This window comes from Nansenia antarctica (assembly GCF_963989245.1).
Source record: "Nansenia antarctica genome assembly, chromosome: 14".
Lineage (NCBI taxonomy): Eukaryota > Metazoa > Chordata > Actinopteri > Argentiniformes > Microstomatidae > Nansenia > Nansenia antarctica.
Genome location: NC_137684.1, coordinates 20,660,825 through 20,684,805, shown reverse-complemented (window position 1 = coordinate 20,684,805; position 23,981 = coordinate 20,660,825). Strand labels below are relative to the sequence as shown.

Sequence of the window (23,981 nt, the reverse complement as noted above, 5' to 3'; positions counted from 1 at the left end):
CAGTTGACAGAGAACACAATAAATAAAAAAAGTGCAGGAGGAGGCAAGAAAACCCAAAAGGCTTATGTGGCGCCTCCACCTAATGATCGCCAAGAGTGTTGTAAAGAACACACACATAACATACATGCTGTGGCGCAGGAGGTAGAGCCGCAGGAGGTAGAGCCGCCGTCTAATGATGGCAAGGTTGGCAGATCGGCGGTTCGAGCCCCGGCTGGTCACATGTCGAAGTGTCCTTGGGCAAGACACTGAACCCCAAAATTGCTCCCAATGAGCAGGCCGGCGCCTTGCATGGCAGCTTGCCGCCATTGGTGTGTGAATGTGTGTGTGAATGGGTGAATGAGAGGCCATTGTAAAGCGCTTTGGAATAAGGCGCTATATAAGTCAGTCCATTTACCATTCCATTTTAAAAAATAACATAAGTACATAAGAGTGATGGCAAACTAGTAATAATAATGCCAAAATATGAATCCCACAGCAATACCAACAATAGTAAAAAAAGAAAATGTGAATGTGTGATTATGTGGTATAAATGCAGATGTGTTGTATGTGTGTGGATGTATGTATGTAAATGTGTGCAATACAATTATCTCTTAAGAGTCTTTTGAAACAATTTATAGAGGAACTGTTTCTTGCTAGATGAGAAAAGCCATTCCATAACTTTGCGCCTCTAAATCTGATTGAGAATTGACCAAGATGGGGAAAGATTCCATCAAAAGGCTCATTGTAGAAGACTCTTGTAAATATTAGTCGATGATATTAATTAATTGATCTCAATCTGGTAAAGATAGGTAATGTCATTATTCTACCAGTAGATGTAGGGGAGGGAGCTCCTGTTTCTGTAGCAAGAGGCAGCTTGATGTACAACTACACCCCCTGGACAGGACGCTAGTCTGTCCATGGGGACAGAGGAGGGAGGAGGAGGGGGAGGAGGGGGGGGGGGTAAGGGTAGATGGGGGTGCCTTACCCGCAATCCATCTATTTAGTGCTGAGTGCCAAGCATAGAGGCATTGAGTCCCCTTTTTTATGTCTTTGATTCGACTCGGCCAGCGATTGAACCCCCAACCTTCAGATCTGTACAACCTGTACACTCTTCGAAAAACATGTTATTTGGCTGTGAAGTGAAGAACCCTTTGGTTCTAGGTAGAATCTCTTTTTTTCAAAGAGTGTTATATATTCCCACCAACAGTTAGCTAGCGAAATGTTTGCAGCAGCTCACCGATAGAGAAGATTAGCTCTTCCTTCTCGTCCTCCCAAGTGGCAGCCATCCACACATTTTGTGACTGCTTTTTCAATTACTGGTAATCAAAGGCGCGATTATTATGACAGTATCCAATGTGCTCTGACGGTGGGCGGCAATCCTCTCCCTAATCACGCCATCGCAGTCATTAATTTACTGCCAGGCCCCCGTCCCCGTGCCACACTGCAATCTCCCGCCTGAGAGGCTGAGAGCTCACCCGGAAAATGGAAAAAGCAGAGGGGAAGAGGCAACATTCCATAGGAGAGAGGGAGACCACCGATCGTGTGTGATGGATCAGGAGACGGCGCTCCCTTATCGAGGATTTACACCAGCCTGTGTGTGTCTGTGTGTTTTGTGTGCTTGTACACATTGCGTGTGTGCGTTTGTGTTTGCGTGTGCGCCAAACAGGGCCACCAGATATGTTCCTACCTACCCTACACACACACCGACGTTTCATCCAACGTGTTCTAATCACAGCTAATCTGTTTTCTCTTCGTTACCGCTCTACCACTTCTAGTCATTAATTAGACAGTAACTTGAGGCTGGTGTTCCGACGTGTTGTGGATGATGATGCTAGAGTTTCTCACAGTTTCACTTGCCTTTGGTATCGGTTGTTAATTTGTGCGGTTTATTTTTAGCTGGATCTCCTCAAGACATTTCCATAGGTCTCCGTATACGTACTGAAAACTCTTTCGATTGCATATTCAGATCTAAGATCGCCGTGCTCTGTGAATATAATTGTCACTGTGCATCATCGCTATTACCTCCATGACTCGATTATTGCATCAGTCCATCAACATTTTTTAGTACCATACTTATCTTTAGGACCATGATGACAGTGATAAATTAGCAATAATATAATATCACTGGGTTTGATATTTCATTTTGCTTTGTTCAACTCTTCAGCTCTAAAGCTTTCCGTCCCTATCCCTTTCATATCCTCCTCCGTATCAGTGACGGGATTTGAAGTTGTCATCGTTTCCGACAGTCAATTAAAGATCTGGGGTTCCTGTCAGGTGAGAATGTGTCAAAAGAGATGAGACCAGAGAGCCCTGACAATATAGTTTCCTGGACGGCTCCTTCTCTCTTTCTTTTAGTGTCTGTCCTACTATGCTAGAGCGCAATTAGTGCAGCAGCGGGTCTTCAGACCAGGGGGCTCTTTGATGGTCCATCAGTGTCGGGGAGGTGGAGGGGAAAGAGGGAGTTTAAGGGTGGATGGGGGGAGCCTGGGGGAGAGGGGGGCAGCATATACAGTATTGCCCGGGACGGAGAGGCACCAGGTGGCTGTCTGTGGCAGCTATATTTGCTCCCCCCTCCCATGGTCTGTGATTCCCTCCCTCCTCCCTCCCTCCCAAAGCACTGACATGGCTGACACGTGTAACCAGCCAACCCCACAGATGTCAGGGAGGAAATTAATCTATCTGTTTCTCTCTCCTGGACCCCTCGGAGCCCCCTTGTGTACCCCACCTCCACCTCCCACCCCCCCAGGCCTCCGCTCTCTTCCTCCACTGAGAGGACTTTGTGATGTGTTACCTTTCTAAGGAAGGCCTTGTAGGAGAGGCCATTTCACACTTGATTCCCTTCAGCAACCCCCCTGACATTTTCTAGCATTGGGACACCAGGCTCGGCTCTTTGTTGTTTTCCTACACCTCTGTGTTGTCTGTGACTGTACCTGTGACATGCGGAGGTGAAGCTGTCATTTCCATCCCGCTATCAATGTCCTGCAGTTATGGAAACCACTGAACATTAACATCATCTGAAAATAATGGTAATCAAAAACAGTGTGGTATATGGGGTCCCATTGTATTGGTTTAATATGATATGTATCATAGTACTGATATAGCACCAATTTTCAGTCACACCAAGGACATCATTTTGAGCTGTGGCTGTGGTTAATTTATCTAATTTCACATACAGTGAATGAATCATGCAAAAAAATACATACAGTTCATATCGGACATGAGGGTATATTAACATGCTCATGGGAAATTTTAAAAGCAACATATTTGAAAGTCATTTGTCTGCCACACCCATAGGGAGATGGGTGATTACTTGAGTACAATTCTGAATGTATTGGTGAATATTAGCATAATGATAGTTTTATTTACAAATTAATATTTCAATATAAGGCAACTGCTCACCAAAAAACTCACTTGAGGTTTTTCTGACATTTTTTAAAACACCTAATTAATTAATTTAAATAATAATTTTGCCATTTAGCAGACGCTTTTAATCCAAAGCGACTTACAATTACGAATTACAGGGACATTCCCCCTGGAGTAACAGGGCTAAGTGCCTTACTCAAGGGCACACTAGTAGTGGTGTGGTTTACCACCTCTGATCAAGCCGCAACTTTCATCATCAAACACACAAACCCAACAGCTAAGACGAGCTCTCACCATCCAAAGTCAATATGCTGCTTGAAAACAAGTATTATCCCACAGTTATTAGTTTCCCACAGTGCACTCTGTTGCACCAAAAAACGAAGGTTCTTGTCCATGTCTGGTTGGTTGACCGGTATGTTCTCTGCCCTGGTTCTGTAGGAGGTGGAGCTGTGTCGACTCAACAGCCAGGAGAAGCTGGGTCTGACGCTGTGCTACCGGACGGACGAGGAGGAGGACATGGCCATCTACGTCAGCGAGGTGAGACGACAACACTGGGGATGAGAGCAGCCAGGGAGTCAGTGGCTAGAACAACAGCCAGAGAAGAGCCAGAGTCAGTGGCTAGAACAACAGCCAGACAAGAGCCAGAGTCAGTGGCTAGAACAACAGCCAGACAACAGCCAGAGAGTCAGTGGCTAAAACAACAGACAGACAAGAGCCAGAGAGTCAGTGGCTAGAACAACAGCCAGACAAGAGACAGGGAGTCAGTGGCTAGAACAACAGACAGAGAGTCAGTGGCTAGAACAACAGCCAGACAAGAGCCAGAGGGCCCTATTATGCACTTCTTAACTTGCCGTCTTAAGTCTTAATTAAGACGCACCGCCAGGTTAAGACCTACCGCCACCCTTATTATGCGCTTCATACGCGCTACTGCTATTATGCAGGTGTCGCTAGGCGCCCACACATAAGACGTAAGACTCCTGTGCATATATTACTCATTGTGGGAGTGTTCATATGTTAATGAAGTGCGCTAGGCGCCCCTGCTATTATGCGATCTGACTTTGCGCCTAGCGCTAAGAAGTGGTTTGAAAAGTTCTTAGGCGCTAGACTTCATGCACGTTTTGAAACACGAGCGCGCCTCCGCGGTTTGCGCATGCGCGCCGACCGACTTCTTAAGGCGCGCTCGTGTTTCAAAACGTGCATGAAGTCTAGCGCCTATGAACTGCATAATAGCATAGCGCTTATGACTTAACGCAGCCGGTTCTTAAAGGGAATGGCACCTGGCACGCTGATTGGGTTGATTGAGAAGACGCCCAAAACACACCCATGACTAATTTCTGGGCTTAGCGCCGGGTCTTAGGCCGCACGCATAATAGCAAAGTGGCCTTGACCACGCCTCCACGTCTTAAGTTTAGATCTACCGCCTCGTCTTATTACTTAAGACTTATGAAGTGCATAATAGGGCCCAGAGAGTCAGTGGCTAGAACAACAGCCAGACAAGAGCCAGAGAGTCAGTGGCTAGAACAACAGCAAGGGAACCATGGCTTTGACAGTCTCTCCAAGTCTTCATCCTTACTTGTGTTAAGAAGAGACTTTCCTTTGATACCCTCCCCCCCAAGATACTGTATCTTCCCAACTACAAAGGGTCTCGTTGTTGGAATTAAATGTACATGATCGTCATCAAATATGTATTCCGGTTGGTGTGTGTATCCGTTCTTTGAGGTTTCATGTTTATTTTATGTAAAATAGGGGAACAGAATTGACTACAATAACTATGAACAGCAATACCTATGGAAATACATTTTAATGCTAGAATTCCATTCTTAATTAGTTTTTGCATTTGATATGATTCATTTGATATGATTCCTGTGTCTTCTTATTCAGAGGTAACAGTGATATTAATGTGTGGGAAGCAAATCATTTGCTCTTTTGGGGGTTTAACAGAATGTTCAAGATTGAACCACATAAGTGATTGAAATGAAATGAAATATCAGAGATTCTGTTCATGAATATGATAACGTTGACTAAAGATAGGCTTACTACAGTACCGTATATCAGTCGTTCTGCACATCACAAATCGTTCTGCACGAATCATTTTCTTCAAAGCAATATCATGAAAACAAAACAGTGAATAAGTGTCCCTGGTTTTCTCTCCTTGTTCTTCAAATATAACTGACATATTAAATATACAATATTTGTGCCCACAGTCAAGGTTTTTTTCTCTCCCACTTGTTGGCAGCACGTACAAAGCCGTCCTCTTCTCTGCCCAACTTGCTCTCCCTCTCTTTTGAAGTCTTTTCAGACCCGCAAGGTATTCGCGGCTGAACGCGAGCGGAATATAGATGGTTTGAGTCTATGCTTCCTTGCTACTTCCTCAAGTATTCACTATCAAAAATAAAGCCAAGTTGACCATGCTGCATTCAGATGTGCTCACTGAATGTCACTCCAGTCAAGTTATGTTCTTTAAACCCTGATCTCACATAGGTAGGCTACTAATGTAAAGTACCTGGTATACCACAGTGTTTGTCATCACAGTCTTTATAAAACAAAACAAGACAGGCTATTTCTGTTCAATCAATAAGGTGGTTGAACTCCCTGATGAAAGCACACCATTCTCTTTGCAACACTATCCAGATACTATAGATGTATCCCGTTATAGAGATATATTCTAATGGCTGAATTTCTCTAGTCTCATTATTATGCAAGCTTTGCTACTGTATTCAGCCTACTGTGAGTAAAGGTCCTGGATAGGCCCTGGTGTTGTTGTGACTAGCTGTGTCAAACTCAGCTTACTGACTGGGCCTTTGTGAAGGACTGGACTATCATGAAGACGGAACACTCAGGCGACCAGCCATCTCCAGAGATCCACCTCTGATTGGATAGAGTGAAACAAATGGCCCCGGACAGCAATTGATTGGCCGTTGAAAGAGTGGCCTGCCCCCTCGCTCAGTGTCATTACTCACCGTGGAGCAACAGAAAAGCATGGATACAGGCGTGTAGCATATGTAGCATATATCCCAAAGTCTGTTCCGTCAAAGGAATGGGGGGATGCAGCTTAGTCCAACGGGGAAATTAAAAGATAAAGACGGGATTGGCCTCTGATTGTGATGCTTTATAATACTTTCCCCAGGCACACGCACTGACAGGTTTGTTGCGCGTGTTTAGCCTGCTAGCGCAGGTTAGAGTGGCCTTGATACCTGCCCATGGCAGCTGCAATAACACATCCTGACAGATAAGGTTTTCCTCTGGCAGCGCAGGTTCAACCTGTTCAACCTTGTTGCAAAAGAGAATTTGTGTTATTATTGAGGGTATCCACTGTGGAGACATGTAAAGGCTTTGTGTTCCAAACACTGAAACAAACAATCCCCCCCCCATACAGGTTGGTCCAAACAGTATCGCTGCCAGGGATGGTCGCATCAGAGAAGGAGACCGCATTTTACAGGTACAGTACTCGTAGTAGCAGTAGCAGTAGTAGTAGTAGTAGTAGTAGTAGTAGTAGTAGTAGTAGTCTCTGTCTCTGTGCCCCCTATCCTTTCCCTTCTCCTTCATCCGACGTGACATAAAAACCTTTTTATTTCACCAGCTCTCCCATTGTCTCCCAGCACGAGAGCCCATTCATTTTTAATGACAGCACATTAAACGAGGAACTCACCCCCTCTGTGACGGTTAGCGGGGAAGAAATGTCCCCCTGGCTGTTTTAGTTACCGAGTCAGCACCGACGATGCTTTTTAAGAGCCCTAGTTTAGGGATGCACCGTGCTCCGGATCTCTCCCCCCTCTGGGCGGACTGAGAGGCTCTGAGTGTGAGTGTTATTAACCCACAGAAACATCCTTGGGCCGGGGGGCCCTGGGGGCTCGTATCGCCCCCCGAGGAGAGATTGCTAGTAGGTTGGAGCTCCAAACAGCAGAATCAGTGGGACTGAATGGGCGATTACTGTACAGCTTCTCATTCTAATCTTAGGGTGCAGGTTCTATATGGGAGAGGTGATGTTGGAGGATGCAATTGATAGAGTTAGGGGTCATAGGAGACATAGGAGAATAATGTTTTTGGAGGTTGAGGCAAGAGGTAGAAACAGTGTGCGGCAGAAGAGAGGGAAATATTTTAGAGTGTACTATATGTTTCAGAGTGGGTTCTATAAACATAATAGAGGGATTATTAGAACCGTATGAATAGATGTTGATAAGTTCAGTGAAAAGCAGTAGCCTCCAGTATGTGGAGGGTAGAGTGCAGAGAGAGAGAGAGAGAGAGATGGGCGAGTGTACAATGCAGTGATTAGAGAGAGTGAGGAAGCGTAAGCAGTGTTTGGTGAGAGATAATGTGCAGAGCAGCTCGCTCTCTAATTGTGTGCTGGCACGTGTGTTGTGTGACTGATTTGAGCAGGGAGGGAGGGTTTGGGGCGGGGGGGGGGGGTTGGTGAAGCAGGCCTGCACCCAGGCACTATTATCCCGCGCTGACAGGCCCATTACTCTGGCCACAAAAAGATGGACGCCCCCTGTCAGAGCCCAGTTAATTGTGTGGCTAGACGTATGAATGTTGCCGGATGCTTTCATGAACAGCAACAGTTTCCGCCGGCCCCATGGCCACTGTCCCGTCCATAATCAATGCACGGTGCTGCCTCCGATGAAATACACAACTGAGAGTGGACACTTACATGTACCGCAGGACGGAATACAGAGACTCACTCTCTCCTTTTATGGTTGTACAGTGTTTTCTCTCTCTCTCTCTCTCTCTCTCATTGTTTTTATGAGATAATTATAACGTTAATACGAGAACATTATGAAGTGATCCGGTATTAATGTGATGGTCTCGTAAATGCAGCATCAAAACAAAAATTGGGATTGGCAGCACTTCTCCACCATACTTTTCAGGACACACACTTAGCCTACAATTAATCACAATTAAACCTGCAGTGTATCCAAATACACAACAAAACATTTATTACTTATTCAGGCCAAACATTAGTAGTCTTTATAGTCTCACTAGCTAGGTCAAACGAGATTACTATTAGACCTACAATGTATCCAACTCCAAGACCTTCAGACTCTACCTTCAGGCTCATGTAAGCATCGGGCTAGCCAGCCAGCTAACAAACTCCTGCTAGTTCTGGTGCTCTCAAAGTGACGGTTCAAGTTGAACTTGAGCTGAGATAAGCTAAGAGAGAGATATTTATATATACGGTAATAAGTCCATTACTCTTCAAACATCCTGCATTCAGTCTACCTTTGACAAATTAATCACATCGTTTGCTAGCCGTGTCTCTTTCCAGATATTTCACATGCCGCTCTGATGCAGATATCCATTTAGCAACAATTACCACTGTCAAATTAACCCCTGTGAGATGTTTATGTACAAATTCCCAATTGGTGATTATGTAGGGGATAATTAATTTCTAAAAATAAACAATTTAAAGTTGTAAACACTGTTTCTGTGAGTTTGAAGAAATAATATTTATTTTCAGCAGTTGGAAGTGATGACGGGCCGGATAAAAGTATTATGTCAGGCCATTATGTTGCCCAGTTCTGCTGTAGGTGTTTATTTGTCTCTCTACCCCTGTGAGTGTGCTCGTGCGTGTAATAGTATGTATGTAAGGGTTCTGTTTTTACTGTCCGCAGATAAATGGTCAGGATGTACAGGACAGAGAGGAGGCGGTAGCTGTGCTTTCCAGTGAAGACTGCAGGAACATTGTGCTGCTGGTCGCCAGACCTGAGATACAGGTGAGGTCACCACCAGTGATGTAGTATGAAATGACCACTATCATAAACACACATTCCTGTAACCATACCTTTTTTTCCGGGACGTCGATAATATTCAGCACTAAAGGGCTTTTGGATTAGTAAGAAAAATGTGTCCCAAATGACAACCGTAAGTCTCTACCACTTGCTGTGCGTTCCTCAGAGTAAACATTACCATGCTATGACATGACATCCCCATTCCCCCACCCCCCAGTGTTGGCCTGCACAGAGACACCTCATCATGTTTTATTTTAATGTTCGGCGGTGTAATTGACTTCCAACGGTAAGCCATAAAAACTAATGGCATGCTAATATGGAGTGAGTTCAGGCCCAAAGCCATTGTGAATAGTAGCGGGGGGACGATTCACTGAGTATGATACGAGCCAGGAGCAATAATAGACTTTCCCATTGGTAATTAAATAGGTATTTCATAGTAAATCGTAAGGCCTCAGATATGGACCCATTTTGTTTGAGGCAAGCAGACAAAGAAGTGATGAATGAGACTGAGGGGCAAGGTCAAAGGTCAAGATCCTTTGTTCATTGAAATGTATTGGTTTGTATGTGTCCGGTCTGGATGTGAACTTTGAATCCCTCATAGCTCCTTGTCTTTTGTAACATTAAAATAAGAAATGTGTGATTCGTCTCATACAGTTGGCTTGACGGTGTAAAAGGCTTCACAATTCTTTCAGTAATCCTCCCTCTCCCCCCCCTCTGTCCTAGCTGGAGGAGGCCTGGTTGGATGATGAGCACAGTGAGTTTCTGGAACAGCTGAAAATGGAGATGCTGGAGGAGCAGCAGAGAGAAGAGATGGAGCTGGCTGCCCTACAGGAACAGGAGGAACAGTGGCAGGACCATGTAAGACTACCCCACCATAGACACAGACCATACATTTTACACTCTACTTTCTCCATACAACATGTATACTCTAGGGCGCTTGGTTAAGCGTTGACCATGTAACCGCAGGGTCCCCGGTTCGATTCCGGCCGGTTCGATTCATGTCCTTCATGTCATCCCTCCTCTCTCTCTCACCCATCCTTCCTGTCTAAATCCCTACTGTATCTGTCAATAAAAAGAAAAAAATATGAGTGGGGCTGCCCCACTCAGAAAAAATAACTTTAAAAAAAACAAAACATGTATACTCTACCTCAGAGGTATAAGCTTCAGTACACCATGTTGTCATGTTGATGTACGATGAAATGAGTGTATTTGAGCCAGTACTGATTATTTCAAACAGCATTTCTCTAATAAACAGTGTTTCTCAATGGAGTGGTTTATTATACCAAAATATGTATTGAGGTTCTTCCCAAACCCTGTGAAATGTCTAATGCCCTTTGAAGTATGAATATGAAATATGAACAATGAATATGGTAATCATCATTTAAATGTAGTGTTTTGTTCAAAGTTCAAAGACTGCAAAGCGTGGTGAAGAGGGAGCAATTCCCAAAGTAGCAAAGTTGTACTATAGAGCATGTACTGAGAATGGAGCAAATCCCAAGAGAAAATCCCAAGCATCAACATAGTGGATGTGCACTTTAGAAACTCTCATCTGGTTATGAATATCATCATCACTGGACTAGAGACAGCCGGGCAGTAAAGTACGACGTTGCATAAGAATGCTGTTTAGCTATTGCCTTAATTATGTGATATTTGGATTCATTTCAATACTGATTGTCTTTCTTTCAATTTCAGCCCGACGGAGAAGAGGACAAGCTGAACGCAGAAACCGCCACCTGTTCCACTCTTACTCAGGACAAGGACAGTGGGGTGGGATTTAGGAACGGGGACGAGGGCTCCGAACACGAGGTCCTGGCCCACATCCAGAGGAGACTGTCCCAGTGCCTGAGAGACAGACGGGATACCGATCTGGACACACACCACATGGGGAACACACACCCTGAAGAAGAGGAGGAGGAAGAGGAGCAGGAAGTGGAGGGTGACCGATTCCAGCAGCTCCTGGAGCTGAAATGTCAGATCCGTAACAGCGGGGAGTACGACTTGTTCTACAGCCGACGCAGCACCATCGAGTGCAGCCTGGCAGAGCCGGCGGGCGTGCAGCGCGAGCTCCGCATGCTCAACGACGAGCTGCGCAGCATCGAGCTGGAGTGCCAGAACATCATGCAGGCCCACAAGCTCCGTAAGGGCCAAGGGCCGACGACCCCCGGCTGCCCCGCGCCCACTAAGGACCAGAGCCTCCACAGCGGTGGCGACACACTCAGGGGCAAGCTGGCCGACATCAACGAGCGTCCGGAGAAGTCGGACAAGGACAGCTCCAGCGCCTACAACACGGCGGAGAGCTCGCGCAGCACACCGCTGGCCATGGACCGCTCCCCGGAGCATTCGCTCCAGAGAAGGATGGTCAGCATCACCAACCAGAGGAACCTCCGTAGCAGCCTGGCCATGAGCCACTCCCTCAGCCCGAGCCCCACGCGCAGGGTCCTCGTCCCAGGGAAGCAGGGTAGCAGCCCCGACCACAGCAACCCCTCAGAGTCGGACCAGACGGCCCTGGCGGACGAGAGAAAGACTGACAAGGAGAAGACTCCGCGGGCCTCCCAGATCCCCTACCTGTCCCCGTCCCACAGCTCCCAGCACAGGCAGGCAGACATCCCGGCCCATGCCCGCCACTACCAGAGCTACATGCAGCTGGTCCAGCAGCGCTCGGCCGTGGATTATGCCCAGAGCCAGCTTAGCCTGCTTAGCATCTGCAAGGAGCCTCAGAGACCTGCTAACGAGCCCAAGATGGAGTGGAAGGTGAAGATCCGCAGCGACGGCACCCGCTACATCACCAAGCGTCCCATACGCGACAAGATCCTGCGCGAGCGCGCCCTCAAGATCAAGGAGGAGCGCAGCGGCGGCATGACCACGGACGACGACGCCATGAGCGAAATGAAGATGGGCCGTTACTGGAGCAAGGAGGAGCGGAAACAGCACCTGGTGAGGGCCAAGGAGCAGAGGAGGAGGAGGGAGTTTATGCAGCGTAGCCGGCTGGAGAGCCTGAAGGAGAGCCCCCAGAGCAGCAGCGAGGGACGTAAGGAGGTCAGCATCATCGAGCTAAGCCACAAGAAGATGCTGAAGAAACGCAACAAGAAGATCCTGGACAACTGGATGACCATCCAGGAGCTGATGACTCACGGAGCGAAGGCTACCGAGGGAGCCAAAGTCCACAACGCCTTTCTATCAGTCACTACTGTATAAAACAAAACAACACACACAATCTACCCCATGTGGTATAATATACTTGCCTCGTTCAATGTGGCGTTTTTATGAGGACACTAGGAATATTTTTCACACTTTGTAACCCGAAAAGAGCATTTTGTAAAGTTGACCAATGGTTTTCATGGCATTTGTTTTTGTTGTTGTTTTTCATCATTTTTCATGTCACTCAAATACTTTTTTATGAAATAACTGAGCAATTATTTTTCTGCGTTCACCCTGTAAATGGTATTCCGAGTTATTTTCATAATTCTGTTCTGTTATGCAATGATTACAAACCCATATAGGTCAATACAATTGTATATTTATACCCCTATAGAGAGGGATGTGTATTCATCTGAATGTACAGAAATGTGTTAAATCTAAAAGTACTCCTTGCAGGTCTAGATTTGAGAGTACTACCACTGGTTATATCCATTACTTTCACATGAGACATTCTGTCATTCATATAATTCCTACTGATACGTTTACCATAAAGGAATTTGTTACTAAAACAGTCATGTTGAAACAAGATGGATAATAAATGTGGCTCTCTATTCAAGATGGGATACCCTTGATTGAACGCATACCAGTCTAACATGGCCCAACAGTCGGGGACCAATGTTTAGATAGACAACAGTATGGAATGTATCCAAGTCAAAGCTACCTGCAATTACAGTATATCTCAACTTGTTTTTGTGACAAATATAACTGCCAAGAATGTATCGCCAATTTCAAAAACAAAGCTATTTGAGTGCATTTTAAGATTCCTTAATCCAGCTGTTTAACGGTTTCAATCCAAGGACCTCTATAGTTTCTAAATCATAACAAACTGTGATATTTTACAGCGTATATTCTTGCATTGCTTCAATGCACCAGTAACTAGAGGGAGTTCTTCCAACCATACAGTGCACCCTGCACCAACAGGCTCTTTTCATAGCTTTTTGCATATTTCTGTTTACATTATGTCTTACTTTTCATACAATATGTATTCAATGTACAATGTTACTCAACATTACGCCTTAACAGTTTCAAAGTAAATTCAATTTGTTGAAGCAACCCAGTCTCATAAATGAGTTATGTACTGTCTAGTTCACTGGTTCTAGGACTGTTAAATAGAAACATGGGTTTAAGGCTTCATTTTTGATTAAATAAATAAGTTTACATTTCAAATGCAATGCCTAGTAGTTTTACCAATTATAGATAATGCTATTTTCCATCACTACTACCACACTTTCAGTACCCAGGGAGTAGATGATTGCTAATGAGCAGGATACAGAACTTGGCAGTACATTTCACAATCGTGAAACTCAGGTTGCCATATAAATGCATACATTCCAGTCTGGTTAACTGTACAGCACATACTCGCTTCAGATGCCTCATTTTCAGTGAAATATTGTACATTTTAACTTACAAACCAATTCCTGTATTTGTTTCCAGTCAATGTCAATGCTCTTATTTCAAGTAATATGTAGTTGGCACACTTGTAGCCAAGTAAATGTGTGGTAATTGTGATCATTGATAAAAACAAATGAGAATAAATTATTGTTTTTTTCTTTAAGAAATGTATGGAGCGATGTGTTGAATGTATTGCTCAGTCCAATTTTTATTTCTACCACACACTACCGTGCTTGGAACACAATATTGTGTGAAATGTCTTTCCACACCATATAAGCCACAGTCATAGTGCTCAGCAGGAAAGCCTTAAATTCCTGATTTCTCTCGGTTAATGAAAACAGGTGAAACAGATGATGTGAAGAAAGTAGGAAAGATGCAACTGTAGAAAAAGAGAGATTTGAAAAGCATGAAGTTGTAAACACAGAAAGTTATTTTCGAGAGACCAAAAACTTGTGTCTTGCGCATAGGACACTTTTACACCTCAAATTTCTTCCTAGAAATATATCTCTCCTTTTGTATCAAATGAACATGTTAACTATTAAACAGAACGAGATTTCAATTAAAAATCCCCTTCCACATGGACGGCTCTCAGTTCATTAAAATGTACCAACCACTAAATCATTTCTATAGGCTTGTCATAAGCATAAGAGAGCTACTGAGATTATACTCAGGCCTCCATATTGTCTTTAGATATGAACAGTCTATAGTTGAAATTGGAATGTCACGGATACTGCCTCAAGACTTGCTTTATGCTTGTGGGTTTTCAGTTAATTTCAAGACACTATTGAGCCATCAACCATATACAATATTGGTATAATACATGATGATTCACCCCTGAAGTTGCCTAGAGAGGAATGTGGTCTCGTTTACTCATGGGCATATGTGTCTCCACTCTCACTTCTCTGTCCACTATCATTAACTTGACTATTCATGTTCTCCTGTTAATCCATCAACACTAGTCACTAGTACAGGGATGTTGGTCAAGAATCATCAGCAGTTTACCAATAAGGAAGCACTGGTTTTCTATGGGGTGTACTTTATATTACAATGCATAAACATGGCCTTATATATTGCACCTTTAAAGACCATGTTTATGTAAAGAGGACTTTCCCCAACTACGATGTATGGCAGGCTTAAGCCCTATTCGCACAGGATTAGTATTATCTGGGGATCTCTGGTAATTACCTACGGAGGTCGTCTGTGTTAATAATCCAATCGGCCATGTCCATAAGAATTCCACCGCAAATTACCTACCATATTTTGGTATATCCCGTGCGAATCGGTATGTTAGTAATTTGGGGTGAATTTGTTTTCTACGCCCCCTTTTTTTTTGCCGCGTTTTCAAGAACTAACCAATGCCTGTTGCACTTGTTGTTCATGAAGCGGATGTTACACAGAGCCATGACATCATATCCAGGGGAATGTCCGTAAATTCCAGTAAAACACAGACTTTGCTTATCCCATCCGAATGCGCCACACGAAACACAGACGTTGCGGAGGAATTTCTAAATTACAGAGGTCACCAGATAATACCAGTCCCATGCGAATAGGCCTTAAGTCTGGTCGAAAAGAAGAATTAACATTAGGCCTGTTAGAGTCCACTGGAGGGGCACGTCACCTGCAAATGTTATAATAAAAGATATTAGTCCTCTATACTGATTGATGCTCTAGTCGGCGCAGATAATCTTGGTTGCAATTAGGATAATCTCTTTCACACCTGTATCTGATTTAACGTTCCGAATTTTTGTTGCAATAGATCAGGGGCGTCATTTATAGAAAGTACTTTGGAAGCGATCGTAGCTCTACGTCAGGTCTTGACTTGACGTACGCACATTACCTACTGGTTATGCAGAGTTATTACAGGCATGTGAGCCGCACTCGAAGACGTTAATGCCTACTGTAATTCATGCGAAGTGAAAGTGGCTCGTAATAAAATTTACGATGTTGTTATCAGCCGAGATAACTGAACGGAACTGATGTTTATGATTGTATTTCAGTCTTCCTTTAAATGCCATTAAGCTATTGTATTGAGGCGTGATAAAGGCGGTCGGGTATATCCCCTTCAGCCGCATCCTGCCTGATGTGATCGGGGGAATTCGGGAGCGAGTGTGACCCCGTGTCTATTTCTAATAAAAGACAGTCGATCTCCTCCTCAGTAAAGTTTTTCTTCTTTCGTTTGTCTACCATCGTGTGAACTCGTCAAAGGTGCTGCTCAACACCTCAATGAAGCCTACTTATAGCACTTGGCTTAGCTGCTATAATTAAGCCACTATCACAGGGCATAAATACAAAGCTCATTCACCTGCGTTCAATTTCAAGTACATTTGTCATTTATAGATGGAAGTACGTACGACAGACGTACGCAATTTTAAACAAGCGCAGCCCTTTTTATAAATAATGCTTACGTCCATTTAGAAAAATGTGCTTACCTGCAAGATAAAGATGACGTTCAAGTACATTTTTATAAATGAGGCACCTGGCCAGATTTATTTGGTAAGATATCTTGCTAGCTAGCTACCTAGGTGCTTTCAGATGTAGGGTTACTAGCTAGGTACTCTAAATTAGCTAGCTAGCTATTGGATACCCAGATTCATGGCATCATTGACCTAAGGAAAAATAGATGCACACAAAAGCTGCTATTTAAAATACTTTAATTAATTAATTAATTAAATAAATACTACTCAAAAATAGTATAGAATGTATTACTCATATTGACATTTCATTTGAATACATTTATTTGGGGGAAAGGGAAGCAGTGCACAGATGCCATAGCCTACATAGCTGAGAGCACATTCCATTCAGGGTGACTTTCAGACGAAGCAAGACTGTCCTCCTCCCTGATTACGAATGTCTGCCATTTCAGCCCCAGTCAGGAGCACATTCGAAGCATTTACATTTTACACAATGACCAATCATTAAGATCCAGGGCTGTGGGTGAAATGGACCCTCCCACACCAACCCAAAAGCCCATTTCACCCTCTCTTCATTTGTTAATTCACATCGGCTATGACACAGAGACCATTAAAATGCCATTGAAACGGCACAGAAGCTGCCCGGGTCACACCAACCGGCGGGAGCCGCCGAGCGATCGCTAGCCTTTGTACTAGCTAATTAAGTTCATCCATGAGCCCCTGGAAGACCCAGTCAGGTGTAATTAAAAGTGAGCCTGTGACAGCACTGGCATTTGTCAGAGCCATCCAGCAGTTCAAATACCAGTCCTGACAGAAATGTCAAACAGATAGCAGCTGCACCCCCCCCCCCCCCCCCCATTCCCCCATCTTCCTGGCTCTGCTCCTCCTCACACACAGCCACAACGCCTCTATTATGAATGTTTGCTGATAACCTTTAGGATTCCCTGAACAGCAAAAACTATTAATTCCCTCTCATTATCTTGCCAAAGAGGCCCAAATGTATGGGTGCGTAGATCCCCCAGACCATGTGAGGATACAGGGCAATCTGTGCCAGATGTAGCAGTGTAGAGGCAGTGGACAGGCTAGAGTCATAATTTCACTGAGCCAACTGTTCAGAATCACTGTCTTAATGAAGTACACACTAGTCTTTGATAGTAGTCGACTGAGGATTTCATGTCGTGTGATGTTGTATTTATTTAAAGTGTTATTGTCATTTTGGAAAGTCTTTTGAAGGCTCAGAGGGAATTAGACTTTACCTAATTACAGTGCATTCGGAAAGTATTCAGACCCCTTCACTTTATCCACATTTTGTTGTGTTATAGACTACATTTAAAATGGATTAAATTCGAAAAATGAAAAGATGAAATGAAAGAAATGAATTTGCCATCAATCCACACACAATACCCCAGAATGACAAAGCGAAAAGAAGTTTCTTAATATCTGTAAATGTATTCAAATTGAAATACAAGAAATACCTCATGTACTGTACGTAAGTATTCAGACCCGTTGCTATGACACTCTTAAAATTAGCTAAAATGCAAAAGTGTCATCAACACATTTTGAAAAAAAGTTATATTGAGTCCATCTTAATGCAAGAACAATAGTTCATGTAATTTTAGAATTAATTATCTTTTTTTATAGGGTCTCTGATTTGCATAGGAATCAATTACACACCAAGGGCTACGACTATTACCAAGTCTATCGCTGGGTTTATCTGCAAGGACCTTCGCCTGTACTGAGTAGTCGAAAGGTTTCCGCCAAATGCTGCAAACACCGGAACCAAGATATCAAATACTGTGTCAAAAATATTTAACTGAAACGGCTATTCCAGCATTGTATGTAGTCCTTCCTTTAAACATTTTAACTCCTGCTTTCTGGGCAGAGCTGGGGTGGTTAGGTAGTCTGGGCTTTCTGTTGTTTATTATTTTAGCACTGTTCAGAGTCACCTTGGTTTCCTTATGGCGTTCTTTTTGTTACCAGAGCTGGCCCATAAGCAAAGTTGTAATGTATGGGAGTGAATCCCTGCAGCCATGTTCCAAAATCTAGCCTTCCCAGAAGAGTGGAGGCTGTTACAGAAGCAGGGGGGACTAATTCCATATTCATGCCCATGGTTTTGTAATGAGATATCAGTGTGATCTGTGGTTCTGGTGTCCACATACTTTTGGCCATGTAGTATACTTCTTGCAGTTTCCAGCACTGAGCCATTATGTGCCACCACAAGACCAGATCTGGCCCACAATTGTCTGCTGACTGGATTGTTTCTGTTAATGACTGATGTAATAAGGCCTGTTCAGGATAAGTAGAATGCTACTATTATTGTGTGGACAGGAAGTAAAAAAATGTTGGTTCGATCTGTTTCTGGTATGGTGGTCTTCCATCCCGACCTGGAGCCTCATACTAGTTTTTGGTACAAGATGCATGTGTTTAAAATCAGTGTGTTAGTGTTGTTCATGAGTCATTATTGGCAGGGTTTTGTAATCCATTCATTTTTGTTTTGGTTGCTGTTGCTTTATGCATTATTTGTTCTTTCATTTTCACCCTAACCAAATTTGTTAAGAGTCCAATTAAGCAAAAAACCTGTAAATATTTCAGGGTGTAATTAGAGCACTAATTACAATTCATTATTCATAAAATGTGTGCTCCATTCAAAGTGCAGTGTAGAAATTCTCACCCATGTATTATTAATATGGATTTTAATAAGTAGAGATGCTCAACTGAAAGTCAAGAAATTATTAGGCTGAAAAATCTGAAACGATCAGCAACAAACTCTCAGAAACATAGCCAAAACCCTAGGCTTACCAAAACCAACAGTTTGGAACATCATTAAAAAAGAAAGAAAAAAAGCACTGGTGAGCTCAGCAATCGCAAACGGTGTGTGGTTGGCCAAGGAAGACTTGCACAGTGGATGACTGAAGAATGCTCACCATAATTAAGAAAAACACCGAAACAACTATCCCACATATGAGGAACACTGTCCAGGAGGTAGGCGTGAAAGAGTCAGAGAATACTATCTGCAAAACGTCACCAGCCAAACTACGGTACAGTACAGACACTTCACTGCAAGGTGCAACGGTGAGTTATCCTGAAAAAGGATGGTCAGGTTACAGTTTGCTAAAAAAAGTACCTAAAAAGCCTGTCTGGAAAAAGGTCTTGTGGACAGATATGATTTATATTATCATGTACCAGAGTGATTGGAAGAAAAAAGTCATAGCATCTCATCTGTGAAACATGGTTTAGGCGTTTTGGCATGCATAGCTGCCACTAGAACATTCTAAACTAAGTCCAACTATTGTTAGTGCTCATATACAGTACCTATATTCTTATTCTTATTAGTGGGCTTTAACCTCATAGTACTTGTTTAATGTAAACTAAATTGCTTCACTGTCCCATTACTCATGCAGGGTAGCTAGGTGTCTTTATTGAGACCTTTTTCCAGATACAGGTCATACACACACAACATCAAGAAACATAACTTTTGTGGGAACGTATTTTGTTCAATATACAGAAGATAATAATTAAAACATTAAAAAAACATTGAAAGAGGAACACATTTTAACCAAACGACCATGTTAATCAAACAAAATAGAAAATGGAGATCGAACAAGATGCATCGTACCCTTTGCATTGCATTAGTGTTGAGGATGGAAAACATATCCGAAAATCTCGGGTCTGCAGTTCGATTGAAGCGTATGAATTTATACCACAGTATAATCCACTGGTGGAATTGATTGACAGAGGTCAGCGAGTTTAGTTGACTGTTTTATACAAATGTCATTTTTGGCCATTTTTTGGTATTCATGAGCTGTGGGTTCGAGTCTGTCCAATAGCAGTCAGTCGTCTCATTCTGCCTGTATTTGCCTCACTGAACACTGAAATTAATAAATGATGTCTGACACCCAGTGTAGAAGGTCTGTCGTACATTTATTACACAATGTAAACATTGATTCCCCAATCCCTTCCTCATTATATCACATGGCAGCAACACGGCAACGCTTACATTGTTGAATTGAATGTCATTTCATTAGTCATAGCGTGTTCATCCATAATTGTTTCAGCTCTTCCCTTATGAGTTATGTTATACCCCTGTCAAGGGGAGATGTCACACTGGATCTGGACTTGCATGGTCATAATTGTCTCTCTGCACGCTTCCTAATGAAATCCGCCATGGGTAGAGTTCAATGTCGCATGTTTTTAAATGTTTGGTATACAGTGTTAGAGAGCAGTGTGGTGTTGTAGGGGACAGTGGAGACAAAGAGATCATGCTTGTTAGGGTACATTCTGGGTTGATGAGACACCTGGGCTGAGAATAATGAGATTCTAGCGTCTGTCCTGTTCTGTCCTAGACAGACAGACTGTGTATGAGCCATGGTAATGACTAAGAAGTCCATCCAATGTTCTTCGCTGTGTTTCAGTTTATTTCTTTTAGATCACATTACTGAAAAAGGGTCCAATCAATATAGGTCTATGTTAAAGTTGCCTCTTCTCTGTTTTAGAGACAAAATGAACTTTGAAACACATTGTTGTTGTTGTAAATTGCGATATTGCTGATGAAACTGTCGGTAATGAGAATTTGTCAACCTGCAGCCTGGAGGTGTTTAGTGTCACATCAGTCTTTCGTGAGAAAATAATTTGTTTGAAAATGGCAAAGTCAAGAGACGTGGTTTCAGGGAACAAGGGAGATGGTCGTATCTTGACACCAAGATGGCCTTATTGGCGTGGTACTTGTTATATCAGTCTCTCTCATTCAAGCAATTAATACAAAGCAGAATGTTCCTATGATAAGCTCCTAACAGTTACCTTTTATCCCGAGCTCTCTTTGAAGTGAGCAAGGTGAACTGTAATTGCCAGGATGATGGTAGAACAACAGAATAATGCACAGAATATAAAGATGTTCCAGTCCAATGCACCGCACAGTACCTCACTCTGTGTTGACCTTGAAACTATATGATTCTTTATTAGGTTACAGAAGTATGTACACGTTTATGATTCATGGCCCTTGGTTTCACAGTGCTTTGCAGACTATTACGATGGTTAAGCTTTGCGATGGATAGAGAATCAGAGAACGAGAGGTTACCGAACAAAGGATAAAAGCCAGATTTGGTGAAGTACTGACCGGACTGGATATGAATGAGGAATACTACCGCTTCTGTCAAATAGGCCTAAAAGTAGTGTGTAGGGAACTTGAAATAAGTAAATAAGTTCAATGAGGGATCTCTTGGCATAGCTCAGAGAAGGTCAAATAGTAACAGTCAAATGTACTTGGGTTATATATACATTGTATGTAGGTTGTGAGCGCACACAATACACTAACTTCATATACTTGCATCACTAATGGTGTAGATCGAAGTAGAGCAGTGAGAAGCTCCCTGGGAGTAGGCTAGCCTGCATCGCCAAGCTTACTATGTGCTTACATCTTGCACACAGCCTATACATCACTGTCATCACAATCACCCTAATGTCTATGGAAACATTCATATTGCACTGTGTATTGTGGTTCTAGAGTGGTAAAACGCCTGTCTTCCTGTAATTGTCAGGAGGTATTCATCAACACAGACGCGAAGATGTGACTTTGCCGATAATTGTGTTTATGTGTTTGTAAACTAGGTTAAGGAGACATAAGTCATAACGCTAAGTTTGATCGGCCGACTGTTGTTATGCTGCATGTGTTGCCGCTGTGAGTTAATTCATTTTCTGTTATTTTTTGCATAAAGAATGTGCTTGTCAGGATTTAGATCTTGCAGCTAGGCGCGTGTCCACAAACATGCAAAGAAAATGTATTTGGTGAATGTAATATGCAAATATACTCTCAAATCGACGGTTTTTAATCACTCTATAGCAATTTTGAGTGGTGCTGTTTATTTTAGAAGATAATGAGCTATGATACCCTTGAGCATGCATGTTCCTCAGGTACTGTATGCCCTCTGTTCCCCGTCTACCTGAGGACATAGACACCGAAAAGAACAAAGGCATCTCATATAAGTATGTAAAGTTAGGAACATCCCATGAGGAAAAACCATATAAAACTGCTTATGAGGCAACATTACTCACAATCCAAGCAGGGCAGGCCTATAACACGAAAGGATAGAATAGGATTACTGTCATTAGCCTAAGTGCAAGTGATTTAATTTAGGTGTGCATTATCAGAACATCAATCTAATGTGGAGAGAGATGGTAGAAGAGATGGGAAACATCTGGAAAGGGCAGATGTCTTTGTTTGTGTGTTTGCAGGATTAGCTGGGCTATTTAGTATGGCGTCATAGGTGAGTAGAGGGTCGATCACTGTAGACTAGAAGACAGGCAGACTGTGTATATACAGTGTGGCTGAGGCAGTGTAATTCAGACAACATGCACCTAGAGTGTACTGATAGTGTTGAATGTATACATTTATATATTATCAGGTCAAATGAAATATATACAGTAAGTGATGGATGGAAATTGATGGAGACACAAACTGATGGAGACAAAATTGACGGAGACAAACACTCTAGACCACACATTATTTCTGAAACATACTCATCCTCTTTGCGCGGAACTTCAGATGTCAAAGAGCAAGCCAGATTTCCTCCCTATTATTACTACCTCGTAATAACACACCACGTGAAAAGGATGTCAGCTGAGCTTTAGAACAGTGGTATTCCATGGCTGTCACATAAGAGACACTTCAACATATCAGGGCTAGTAACCAGGCAGCATTAATGTGACATTGGATTTTTTCCAAGCACTCTGGAGATTGGCTGCTCGTGCTAATTACATTTTTTTGGGTATTAATCAAAAAATAATGTACAATACAATAACATGACAATACAGGACAGAAGCTTACAAGGGTGCTGGGGAATTACAATACATATACATTAGGGAAAAGGTGATACAAGTATACTATTATACGTTTTAATTGCTTTACAAGTCTTAGAATATTTCAGCATTTCAATATATTGTTACAAATATCTCATTATACATACAAGATTGATCTATGGTGTGAATGAAAAGCTATTTCCCTTTGATGATTTGAAGATTGAAGTAGCAACTTGCCATTACTAGGGATTGCATCAAAAACAATAGCAAACTGGGGATGACGTTAGTGACTTATGTAGTAGTTTCATAGTGTATTATTGTTACATTGTTAAAAAAGAGAATATGAAAGGTATGTATATTTCTTCCAGTGATTCCCTTTTGTTCTCTCTGTATGAACTTGTTTGTCAAAGAGAAATTGCTTTTTTGCCACCCTACACTGGTTTTTGTCACTACAATGTAAAGCATCAACTAAATGGCATATATTAGATTATATATTTTCCTGTTAGTCCACAGCAAGATTGTGCTGAGAGAATCTTCATGGACAATTTCCTTGAAAATGATCTGTTGATGTCAGTTAAAAATCTCTGTTCTTCTAATCCTGTTGGTTAGTAAGAGGACGTTGGAATGATTATAGAGAAATAAAGTGACAGATAGTAGGAAGTGGAACTGAACTATACTCATTAGGCTGTTCAAGCACATCATCCAGCCCAGTGGATCTATACTGTACTGTAGGTCAAATCTGGTGTTCATGTCTGGGGATATCTTGAAGAGCAGTCCCCCTTACATCATTTATTATGGATTGATCCCCCCACACAGTAGCCCTAATAACGCTTTACTCTAAGAGACATATAACTCATTCTCCCAGATTCTTTGTCCGAAACATTAGGGCAAACACATTTCATGCGGGTGTATTCACGGTTACAATACATAACCACCTGTCTTATAATGTGTGGACGGCTGATTATGGAGATGCAAATGAGCTGGTAGTCTGTTTACTCTCTTTCTCCTGGGAGCCTTTAATCATTCTCAGCATGTTAATGTCAGAGTGTTCTGAGCTCCTCCGCTTGCCCTCTCTCCCTGACCCCTTTAATGGAAGTCAATTTGCTCCTATATTCTCCGC

General features: G+C 42.8%; 1 protein-coding gene across 1 annotated transcript in view; it reads left to right on the top strand.

Annotated features, from left to right (window-relative positions):
- The window catches only part of LOC308170339 (PDZ domain-containing RING finger protein 4), a gene marked incomplete at both ends in the record, with an annotated part of 42,107 nt that extends 29,844 nt beyond the window's left edge, over positions 1–12,263 (top strand). The window contains 5 exons of the mRNA XM_080545111.1: positions 3,781–3,879; positions 6,719–6,781; positions 8,952–9,053; positions 9,792–9,926; positions 10,761–12,263. Coding sequence (XP_080401237.1) covers positions 3,781–3,879; positions 6,719–6,781; positions 8,952–9,053; positions 9,792–9,926; positions 10,761–12,263 — 1,902 coding nt within the window. The remainder of the gene's footprint in view (positions 1–3,780; positions 3,880–6,718; positions 6,782–8,951; positions 9,054–9,791; positions 9,927–10,760) is intronic.
- Positions 12,264–23,981: the final 11,718 nt, after the last annotated feature.